At 36.7% G+C, this 12,762-nt stretch overlaps 1 protein-coding gene across 1 annotated transcript in view; it reads right to left on the minus strand.

Annotated features, from left to right (window-relative positions):
* Positions 1–470: 470 nt before the first annotated feature.
* The window catches only part of LOC122808044 (protein S100-B-like), a 63,440-nt gene continuing 51,148 nt past the window's right edge, over positions 471–12,762 (minus strand). The window contains exon 3 of the mRNA XM_044079031.1: positions 471–1,179. Coding sequence (XP_043934966.1) covers positions 1,039–1,179 — 141 coding nt within the window. The 3' untranslated portion in view covers positions 471–1,038. The remainder of the gene's footprint in view (positions 1,180–12,762) is intronic.

Consider the following 12,762-nt stretch of genomic DNA (forward strand, 5'->3'; position numbering starts at 1 on the left):
TTTAGGGAGGGGGAGCGGAGGTTTAGGGTAAGAGGGTAAGAAGTTGGGACTGGAACTAGGTGGAAGTTTTAGGGTTAGGGTTTAGGCAGTTGTAGGGCTATATAGTTTATAGGAGCAGATATTGGGAGGGCTATGTAGAAATGGCAGACTGGGGAGTGTGAATTTGAGCAAGTGGCAGTGAGCAGGTGCGTCACAAACACCTAGTATGCAGGTACATGTAGTAAACTCATATATATATATATATATATATATATATATATATATATATATATATATACACACACACACACACACACACACACACACACACCTATGGATAGCATTAGATATATACATCTCACACACACACACACGTGTATATATATATATATATATATATATATATATATATATATATATATATATATATATATATATATATATATATATATATATATATATATATATATATATATATATATGCTGTGAGTGATCTTCCTTTTACTACCTTTGTATTGTTTTGACGCTTTTACTTGACTGTTATCATACATTATGCCCAAGATTTATGCAGATGACTACTAATGAATTCCTGGATTATCCAAAGCATAAGTAGCAGACCTTTTACACTGAAAATTTTAATTATACATTTCAGATGAATAATAAACATAAACTCTTATTTTCTCTCCCTTGCTTTATCACTCATATTGTACACTCCATTCTAGTCTGGCTTATCCTTTTTTATAATTCAGTATTACAGCAAGTTGCAAAATTAGTCCAAATGTGTTCCAGGAACTCTGGGAGCATTTTTGCTACCTATAACAATGATAAAATAAACTGAAGTACTGAACAAAGAAAAAGTGTATAACAAGTTCTTTCCACAACAGTTGGAAACAGAGTAGGACAAATAGATAATCGGTGACTCATAAGGCAGTTGACGTAGTCTTCATGTGGCCATCTGTTCAGTAATATTTAGGACATGGAAATATGATGGATTATTTTTTGTATTAAAAAAGAAAAAAAAGATTTGCGATAATCGTCAGAGTAGCATGTAGATATTTTCTATTCAGCAAGGTCATCACTAAACATACTGCATCCAAACTTTCCAACAAATTTCATGAATTCTTCAAAACTTATTTCACAGTCACCATCAGCATCAAAATTGGACATGAGAGCTTCGATTGCTTGCTGTCCATACTCGTCCTAAAAAAAAAAAAAACAGAGAGAGGAGTGTTAAAAAAAAAACAGAGAGAGTGAGACAGTTAATATTGCTTAAAATGTCAGCTGTTACTGGATTATAGTTCAACTACCCCATTTAGAGAGTTCTATCTAGATAAGGATAGAGATTTATAGGCATTAATGCATTTTTAATTTAGAGAACAACATTTTTTGTTAAACTACTTTATTGCATCAGGTCATCAAAAAACATGGCAAACTGCTATAAAACTGTGAATAAGCACAGCCTAACAAAACAAGAGGCCTCCATCTAACTAACAATAAATAAAAGTAGTGCAATAATAATTAATATACCTACTGTCGAAGATGGCAGACAAAGACCAAAGCTGGACATCTGTTAATAATTCTTGAAAACCTTATTGTTTCTAAAATTGAACTGGCCCACAAATTTAATTTTGTAGATTACTTCAGAAGGTAAGAACTGTGAGATATTCAGAAACATGTTACTGCAAGTCCTGGAACGGCAAGACTGAATGAGGGAATATATGAACTTAAAATACAGAAAGACCAAGGTAGCTGTTTCTTGGAATTTTCACTTGTCTCTAAGGAGTGGCAATCTCAAATTGAGTATATATAGAAGTTCAGGAAGAGTGTCAGGTCTAAGGGTTATTCAGGGGGTGGGGGCCGGGGACCCTCCCAGCAATAAAAAACTTTAATGAAGAAAAGTGAAGTTTAGGAACAGATGCAGCAGAAGCTGACCTAGGCTTTTAGAAATGATTTTCTCCTCACCTGCGACACATTTCTTCCTCCTGGAGTTCTTCAAGATTCTTTCTGCTCAGCCTACAGTCTCTTTTAATGGCTCTACATCCCTCATTGGATGTAAATGCCCATGAGGGACTTCCAGAAATTGGCACAGTTTTCCAGTAGGGGATGCAGTAGAATGAGTCAGTCTATTAACTTGTCTGGTGCATTCACTTCTTTCATTTGCAGTAGGAAAGAACAGTATTGATATGCAAGTCAGTCCAAGTATGCTATATACATTGCATTAATGAGGAGTCAGGGAGCAGGACAAGTGAGTCAATCCATTAACCTAACTAGTACAATGCTTTAGTAATTTCCTTAGCAGCAGGATGGAACAACATTAAGATATGAGTCACGCCAGGTACACTATGTGCATTGCATTAGCAGGAACAGTCAGGAGTGTGTGTGTGTGTGTGTGTGTGTGTGTGTGTGTGTGTGTGTGTGTGTGTGTGTGTGTGTGTGTGTGTACAAAATGCTCCATTACAGGGAGCTGTTTGTTATCTAACTACTCAGAGTGAAACTCGTTCCTTAGCTGCTGGAGGTAAGAGCTTTACTCCTCTTTGTCAACTGCCAGACTTCCAGTGTTTTATTTATTTATTTTTTTGCTTTCTTTGGTAAATCACTGACAATTACATTTACAGTTACAGTCAGTCGGTGTCAATCATTAGAATTTCATGTTTTTTTTGTAGTTTACAGAATAGGTGTTGATGCAGAATCTTTTGTTCTGTTAACTTTTAAGTGATATAGAGTAGTTAGCTGTTATCTATCTCCATGTTTGCAGAACATCTCTGATTTTGGCTCCTATTCATGGCCTCTCCTTGAGCAAGCTTCTTAACCAGACAGTGCTTTGGGGCAATTGGAGATTTGGGCTAGGCTTCTTAATGATCCATTGAATTGTAAGTCTAGTAACTACTTATAATTCAGAGTAGTTATGGTGTAAAGGAAGAAAACTTATTGTAAACAGAAGATTTTTCACATAAACCATGTTTTTCAGATGTGATCCTTCCTATCCTTGTGCTGTTGAAAGTTGACAGGCTGTTTATTATTTAGGTGTGAATAAACTGGACAGTATGAAGTCTATGAGTTTAATGCTAATATTTTAGCTATAAATGCATTTTAATTTAGCTTGTTTTTTGCAGGCACCCAGGTGTGAAATGCACTGTTTGGGCTACAACAGTTTGTCAAGAACTTAGTGCGGATGAGTAAGGTTATAAGCTATTAAAGAGCTACTTCCTGTAGTACGTGGTTTGATTCCTTCAGGTTTCATTTGTCTTTTGTGTGACTCTGCCAAGTTACTTCACCATAAGGGACACGTGTCCAGTGGGATGCCTCAGGCTGTTGGCAAAGGTGTTACAGATCTGTCTTTTGAATTCCTGCACTCCTCACATAGGCACTAATTAATATTTTACTATATACTATTTGATTATGAATCCTAGCATGTCTCTTGAGATGTAATGGGTTTCCAGATGCATTTTCACTAAATGTAAATTTCAAGAGAAGAGAAGCATATTATGCCTCATTCTGTCTTCAATGTGAGTGTTTTGTTTAGAAAAAGTATGTCAGTGTTTTTTTTCTGTAAACATTGAAATAAGTTTAAATCAAATCAAAAAGTATGTGATAATTGTAACAGTAGAGAAGAAAATAGTATGTACATTGACAGATTTATACAGTGTTTCTGGTAACTAGGCAAGACAGACAAGTAATAGGATATTGTTATAGGTGGCAGAGACCTGAGTTATTACCCTGCAAAGGGCAACATTTGAACATAATCCAGCTTTGACTCTAGAGGTGTATACTGCAAAAATACAGCATTATTAGCCATTCAAGTAGGTCAGACCTGTACTGGGGGATATCAGAGAGGATAGCTATCCTTGATGACAGAGTAGCCATAGAAAGATCTAAAATGAGATATAGGTATCCTCCAAGCACGCAACATCCCCTCCAAAAACAAATACTATGTTGCATGCAGTACTATTTCTGATTATTGTATGACTTGAGCATTGTTGAACAAAAGCTGCTGTTGCATTTATATTGTGTTTAATTATTTTGCTGTATTCATTGCACTAAAGAATGAATTAATTTGTTAATAGGTCTGGATTATGTAATATAGAACATGTTGCATTTTAGTAATATATTTTGCAGAACCTTCTTTATAGCCTTCAGCAACTGCAAAGGGGTTGTTGCATATTACTGTGATACTGCCTTCCTTACAAGATTGGATGTAAAGAATTTCTGTGTTTAGTTAAAATTAATTGTTATACTAGCAGTTGGTCCAGAGGACTAAGGCTCCAACCTGTTAATAAACTGCTTGCTGTGACAAGAGTACAGAGTTTGAATCTTGCCACTTTCATTTACCTGCTGTATGGCACTGAGCAACTCACTTAACCAGATAGTACACTGGAGCAATTGGGAAATTGGGCTACATGCCATAATGGTCTCCAGGGCAGCATGCCTAATAACAATGAACCTGTTGTCATTCGCTTGCCATTCCCCATCAGGAAATGTTATGGCAATATCACCAGCATCCCATTTTAATACAACATAGGCAATTTATTATTCAAGGGCAGTAGGCACTTTAGTTGTAGATGAAGCACTGAAATGCAAAATTCTTTGCCAGCAGCAACCTCTGAATTGGTAATAGTTCTCTTAATGTGGAATTATTAAGATTATTTTCACTTCTGCAGAGAGTGTGCATATTAATTTAGCATATATTATCAAGTTGTAAATACTTCTTATACTGTCAAAATACTTTTCAATTTAAACAGTGCTGCACATGACTGGATCTTATGGTATAATACTAATGATCTTTAGGCAATTTCAAGTAGCTCGTCCAAAGCTACCGATAAAGTACATGCAATTTAACTGCTGGTGGAGGTGGGAGTCAGTCTGTGGATAAAAGTACCTTATGCTCTTATCTGGCCATTTTAAACAGTCTTTAGTCTAGCTTTGCAAGATGAGCGTGTGTGTGTGCGTGTGTGTGTGTGTGAGTGTGTGTGTGTGTGTGTGTGTGTGTGTGTGTGTGTGTGTGTGTGTGCGCGTGTGTGTGTGTGATTGTGTGCGTGAATTAAGTTGAAATACTTTGGCTACTTTTGTGCTTGTGTAAATACATTTGAAATATGTGATTTTAGTCATTATCATTTTTTTTCATACAGACATCTGTGAGGGATGCAGTCAACAAGGGCTTTGAGGATGTCTGTGGATAAAAATGCCTGCCCCTTCTAAGCTAATAAAAGTTTAAAAACATCATTAGTTTGTCTTTGCAGGACTAGTGTGTATTCATGTAAAGCAACTGGAATAACTTACTGTGGCTATTTTTATCACAATCAGACATGTAATCTGTACAAAGTTGGTTAAGTGTCTGTAATTATTGAGTATGGATGTTGGTAGATTATAATGACAGCAGTTTGACTGGTCTTTTATGGTCAAATTTTTCTAAAATAGCTATTTTGGTAATCATTCATTTAACACTTTGTTTTACTGCTTACTGGAAAAATTTTCAAAACTACAAATTTACTACAAATTCTAACAAATGTCACTGTATCAAGCAAGAAATATAATTTAAAACAATCAAGAAGGTGAAACAAAAAAACACATACATTTTTGCATGGCCTTAAAAATTTGTGCAGGGTGTCCATAATTTGAAAACAGCCTATAGGCCAAGGTACACTAAGTCTGCAATTGGCCAGATGGATTTCCAATGAATACATGTTTTGATGCATTTTTAATGACTGTGAGATTCAAGGAAACAAAAGTTTACTGATATTCCTGCTAAGTCTATTTTTGTTGTGAAACTGTATTGTTTAATAAAGGCTATCAGCGTTTGTATTGTAAATTTTGAAATAAAAGTTTTAAATTAATTCGACATCTCTGCTGTTGTGTCTTTCGGCTTTTTCCCGGTTAGGGGTCGCCACAGCAGAACTCCGGTCTGCTAATGATTGGCAGTAGATTTTTACATGCCAAGTTGCTGGCCCTGACGCACAACCTTCAATGAAGGTGCGCCCATTCACGCATGCCTCCACACAGAAGATGCTCTAGCTGAGAATCGAACAGGACAACGTCTTACTGTGAGGCGACAACGCTACCGCAGCACCACCACCGCAGTAATTCTACATCTCTGCAATCATTGTAAAAGTAAATTAATAAATAATATGCACATAGGTAGGTTTGAATAGTATTTATGGTAACTGGGGAAAGACAACCAAGTAATGTCCGACATGAATGATTGTGGGGAGTCCTTGGTCCACTACCCTGCCTAGGGCCCCATTTGACCATGATCTGACTCTAGTGCTGTTCAATATTTGCTTCTTTCTTGTATTTTTTAACTTTTTTTCATAATTCCAGGGCTCACATTTAAGAGTCTCAGAATTACAATAGAAAGCCACTCTGTAATTTTGGCTAAGGAAAGCTTTGGTAAGCACTATTAATATATATAATAGACAGTTGGCAACTTAAAGCAAAGACTAAAAAATACTTTTGTAAATAAAAAAAATGTAGACTGGAATTAGGCCATAGGGTACAGGCTGTGTATTTTTTTTTCTGTTTTTTTGCTAGAAGAGTTGACTATATTTATTACTACATGAACCAGATATTGCTTAAAAAGTTTGCCTTTTAGGATTACTTGTACACTAGAGAATGTTCAGAGCCTCATATATTCAGGCTGTGTCATTTTTCTGTAGATGCCTAATCTTATTGTTGTATCTGTTTCTGGCTTTTCAGCATTTAATACATCCCCACATTCTACTAGAGCCCTACGATCTAACAGCCAGAACCTGCTAACTGGCATCCAAGATAAAATTTTCTGAGAAGGATTGAAGAGGTTTGTCAGCACCATTGCCAAAACCTGGAACACACTACCAATCTAGTTTTGTCACATGTTCAGATAAGTATAAACAGATTTGCCCTAAAATGCTTGTAAACTATGTACCTCAATGCCCAATGACTTAAAAAACATCAAAGTGCAGTAGAGAATGACAATTGGTGGAATTACTGAATTAATGAGGCACCCTAGAGATTGGTGTGAACTCATGTTATCAGTTGGTGTGAACTCATGTTGTCAGTTGTGAAGAGAAAAAAATGGATAGGTAAAGCTCTATGTTGATTTGGAAAGGCTACATTTAGCAGCTAAGAGGGAAAGGTTCACTTTACTCAGTACAGAGGAGATAATTACCAATATGTGTGGAACTAATGCAGTTTTTCTTATTGAATGCTAGAAGAGTTGACTATATTTATTACTGCATGAACCAGATATTGCTTAAAAAGTTTGCCTTTTAGGATTACTTGTACACCAGAGAATATTCAGAGCCTCATATACTCATGCTCAATCAACTCTCTATAGATCCCAAGCTCTACTACCTCCCAGAGTTAACCCCAGCACTTCAGCATTTAATGCAGCCCCACATTCCCACTAGAGTCCTACGATCTAACAGCCAAAACCTAATAACTGGCATCCACCATAAAACAATGCTGGTAAATCACTCTTTGCCAGCACCATTGCCAAAACCTGGAACACACTACCAATCTAGTTGTGTCACATGTTCAGATAAGTATAAACAGATTTGCCCTAAAAAGCTTGTAAACCCAGATACTGGTAATAAAAAAAAAAAAACTTTATTTTTTTAAGTTTTTGACTATGTACTTCAATGTTTTTACTATATACCTCAATGACTGTCTACTGTACTAACTAAAACTGTTAACTTCTAACCTATTATGTATTAAAATCAATTGTATGTTCTATATTTTGTTCTCAGGTACTGCATTCTATTGTACTATGGAGCGTTTCTCCCCGGGCCTCCGCTGAAAATGGACTTGTATCCAGTCAGACTTTCCCAGTAAACAAATGTAAATGAATAAATAAATAAATGTATAGAGACACTAAGGGCCTAGATGGAAGTGTCCGTGAAATATCTGGTCTATATCAGAACATCAAAGTAGTAAAACTTCGAATGTTCTGACATTGAACACTATTCAGCGAACGCTAAGTATAGCAAAGCTGCAGAACAGCAAATTCTCTCCTCGGGAAAGAATTCGGTTGGCTGTTTCTGTGGCTTTGCTATTCTTAGCACTGTGGTGGAAAGTTACGGGTTGGGTTCAGGTAAGTGTGCGATTGTTTGTACGTTAGGGTTAGTGGCAGGTTAAGTGAGTTAGGGTTAGGGCGCGGGTTAGGCGTGTGTGCTATAGTGACAGACTTTAGGGTTAGGGGCGGTTTAAGTGAGTTAGGGTTAGGGCGCGGATTAGGTGAGTGTGCGATAGTGACGGACCTTAGGGTTGGGGTTTGGGTTAAGGTAAGTGGGTAGATAGTAGTGTATGTTTAATTTAGAGTAGCGTTAGATGTAGGAATTTAAGTGTATGTGTGTGGTTGCTGTTTGTCTGATGTGCTTGTGTTGTGTATGTGTTTGGAGCAGCCAATTTTTTCCATGGGGAAAAAATTTGCTGTTCTGAAATTTTGATATTTTCATGTTTAGATGTTTTGGGGCCAATGAAATAGCATTCGCTATTTTCATCATTCGATAACGTGATATAAACGCGAAATATCATATGCATCTGAAGTGTCTTGCAAAAGACCATGTCAGCAGTGCTGAAGTCAAATAAAGAAAAGTTTACTTTCAGACAAAAGCAGCTTCAGTTTTGCCCCATAGGATAGATGCTGAAGACTCTGAATGTTCCTTGTGAGGAACCTTTGTGGTTTCTCCAATTGCTGCAGGTGCTTGGAAAGGTACATACCAAAAGGGGCATTGTACTCAGTTATTGGTCTGATGAGAGAAGAGTACAGGGAGGTTATAACTACTTTTTTCTGGAGACAATGCCCTTACTTATGAGATGAGCAATATAGAATGCCCTTGTTACTACTGTGGAGACATGGTGGTGAAAGATAAGGTTGCTGTCAACCTGTGTGCCCAGGTCTCTCACCACTGAGTCTGTACATAAGGTGTTGCTATTGATGTGGCAGTTAGCAGGAATATCACTTTTACTGAAAGGAATGATAATACATTTTGTTTTCATTCTTCAGGACACGAAAAGGAAAACTGTTACACATACCCATCGTTTCACTGGTATCACCTCTAAATAATGCTTTTTATGCAATTTTCTATATTATTCATTAATTGATTTAATTTTCATTTATAACTGATTTACCTATATTTCCATTTTGTCAGAATCTCTTTGAAACCAGTACCATTGTTCAGAAGTACAGATGTTGTTTTTATTTTATTAAGTGTCAGACAGGTCTGAGACCATTAGGGAGAATGCAATGGTATCCTGAATATTGTTCTGATGATATTGCCTTACTGATAACATTTATGTTTATTTGTGTATTTACTACTTTCTAGACAGATAGTTGGGCTGGTCTACTGACCCTTTTCAGCTATGACTAGAGTTCAGAGAGCAATTAAACAGAACATAATACAGCTTCAATAATATATACATGGCAAACATAATTAACTGCAAGTACACAGAGTGAGTAGAAACAGTGAGACTGAAAGGAATATGGTTAACATAAATATATGTGTGTGTGTGTGTGTGTGTGTGTGTGTGTGTGTGTGTGTGTGTGTGTGTGTGTGTATATATATATATATATATATTCATAGGTTCATAGGTTCATACTAGGCTATCTGCCGAGCATTTACAAGCCTAGCCCATAGTTTACGCCACCCCTTTAGTATGGGGAACTATACCCATTATTTTGCTGTGCCTCTGTTGAGCAGTGACACTGAGGTAATCCCTGGGGTATATCTGCGATCTCCCATATATGTATCAAGTACAAACTGATTGACGTAGTTCAGTTGTTGATTGTAATACATTACAGTGGTCTGCTGTGTTAATGCTGCCAGTCAATATTAACCTGTCTCTGAAGCATTAGTACATGGCTTTTTTGTGAAGATGATTTTGTGGTGTTTTTAAGTCCTTCAGAGTGGTCAAGAGATTTGATTCCACTTGGTAACAAATTCTAGGTGGCAGGTCCAAGCTGGGAGAATGCTTTTTCTTCTATTGTAGTTTTGAAGTGAGGTCATGTAAGAGTAATATTGTCTTCCTTAAGGAGTAAGCTTGTTCTCTTAATGGAAGTTTTATTTTCAGTGGAACACAGTATCCCAGCTTTAAGATTCTAAACAGTAAGGAACTAAATAAAAATTAAGTCCTATCAGTCTCTGGACGCCATTGAATTCTCTTTATTAGATTTCAAAGATAAACACAGCAGCCTGATAGTAGCATAAACCTGAAAATACTATTTTTAGCAATCTGAAGTCTTTGCATATTGTATGATGACTGTAGGATCAGTAACAGTAAGCAATATTCTAGTTTAGGGAGAAGTACACTTTTAACTATAGTAGACCTGGATATTGCCATCAAGATATTTTAAATAACTTGAGATAAGATAGGACCTTGCTTGTAGCATTATGATTACAAAGTGAAAATAATAAGAATGGCTCAAGTGTAAGGCCTACATATTTGTATTTAGAGACATTTGGATTAATATTACCCTGTACGTCTTCAATTAAAATATTATTTAAATGTTATAGTTTCTTGGCTGAGGCATATCACATAACATAACATTGTCTTATTTTGGACTGATAAGGAAACTTCTTATTAGTAGATCCACAGTATAGGACTGAGAAACTTTTTGTATCAGTGACTAAAGATCTGAGTGTGATTTCTTAGCTTCACAGAGTAATATGTAATCTGTATATAAGAAAAAAGCAAAGTCTGAACTATCAGTCTCTGAGGGACTCCATTTCTGAGGATTCTATTATCAGGAGTCTTGATTAATGGCAGATTATAATACAGGCTTTTTGGGCAGCCACCCAGGACCCTTGAATTCTGGGAGGCCAGAAGCATCTGTAACAGTGTAGAATGCTTCAGCAGCATGCCAGACTCATATGTGTTGACAGATGCACCTTATGCTGCCATATACTGTAATATTTGTATAAGTGTTTGCTGACTCAACAGACAGTCATATACACAATCATTGCATGTGCTTTTTGAGTTTGGAGATTTGAGCTGCATTTCCTAGATCACACACACTAGTCTCTGTTTACAATGACTACATTGACATGATTGTCTATTGGTGGAGCTGTTAGGGAAGAACCCTATCTGTGAAAAGTGGCTACTGGATTGAGTGACTGCTGAGCAGCATACTAATCCTACCATTTTTTTTGTTTTCACAATTAGAGTAACTTGTCTTTGCTTACTTTTTTGTGACTGTTGGCCATTTTCATGATTTGCCATGTAGGTGCTACAAATAGTCAACCACTGATTGTAGCAATGATAAACTTCATAACTGTACATCATTTATCTAATGGTAAATATTAGGAATATTTATTTCATGGGAATTGCAGCCTGCAATTTTTTTCTCATATTTTTAGATTCTTCCTGTTACAATGTATGGTTCTATGACAAACTGGGTCTTGAGGTTTGTAGTCACTAAATAATGATGCACTTCATATCCTTCAGAAGACGTACGCACAAAAAAGCTGGACAAACCCCAAAGTAATGGGAAGGCAAAGGCCCAAAAACTTGGACAAATTGTAAATATTGTTTTTATAAAATTGGAACGTTGCTAGAATTAATGGTTTTGTGTTTCTATGCCTTTTCTGAAGGATGCAAAGTCTGAAACAGATGTCTGTCATTATTTAGTGAATTCAGTCCTCACTGGTTTGCCAGAAAGCCACATGCTATGACTAACAGACCAAAACTAAGATGCAAAAATCTGGACATTCTGTGAAAATCTGGACAGTTGAGAGTTATGATTGCAAAAGCTGCTCTAGCAACTGTCTAAGTATATAAAGGGCAATATTTAAAATCTGACCTTGATTTTGGGCCTTCTGTCCCATGCTGTTTTTTGACTTTGTCCCTGATTCCTGAGCTAAGAGGTTGAAATATACAAATAGGAAAGATTTGAGTGACAGTTCCTTGGCTCTCTGACAGTTATTGTCCACAGACTGGGTTAAGGAATGGAGACACTAAATGAACTGAGTGGAAGGTATAAAAAAGTCATGGAGGCATTCAGAGGCCATGGGAATAACATAGCACTCAATGATTTTAAAGAATGTCTCTGTTTTTTCCTCATATTGTATGTGTGTGTGTGTGTGTGTGTGTGTGTGTGTGTGTGTGTGTGTGTGTGTGTGTGTGTATGTCTGTGGAGGCATGTTGGCAGCAGTATGGGTGTGTGTGTGTGTGTGTGTGTGTGTGTGTGTGTGTGTGTGTGTGTGTGTGTGTGTGTGTGTGTGTGTGTGTGTGTGTGTGTGTGTGTGTGTGTGTGTGTGTGTGTGTGCATTTGTCTCTGTGCTGGATGGTGCATGTGCCACAGCTTTGCTTGAGTTGGTGCAGAGAACACTACCGTGGTTACGTCTAACAGCACAGATATATGGTAGTGAGCTGCTAATGAGATGTTACCCAGTTTGGCTTTATTATGACTCTGAATTGCAAATTAATATTGCAGTAGTAAGCAGTACATTGTTGCCCAATTAGTGCTAGCAGTGATAATCTTTCTAAATCATGGGGATTATGATTCCATTATTTTTTGCCACAATCAGATGTCTGAGGTGTACACAGTCAGTGAAATGGCTAATAACTATTGGATTAAGGATGGGGAGGAAGCAGTGGATGTTTGCTCTGTTTAAACAGTCTTGCTTTACAGACTTGGTTGCATTTCTGTGATATAAACTAAATATTTCACAGTCTACTATTTGCATGACAAAATTGAAACTGTGCCTGATTTTGCCAAATATTTTTAATCTGTTCCTCATAAAATATGTGGTTTTATAACAAATCATTGAGTATTGCAGACTGAAAATAATGATAGACATTTCAGTTTCA

Source organism: Protopterus annectens, chromosome 8.part0 (assembly GCF_019279795.1).
Source record: "Protopterus annectens isolate FY-2018-M chromosome 8.part0, PAN1.0, whole genome shotgun sequence".
Taxonomy (NCBI): Eukaryota; Metazoa; Chordata; order Ceratodontiformes; family Protopteridae; genus Protopterus; species Protopterus annectens.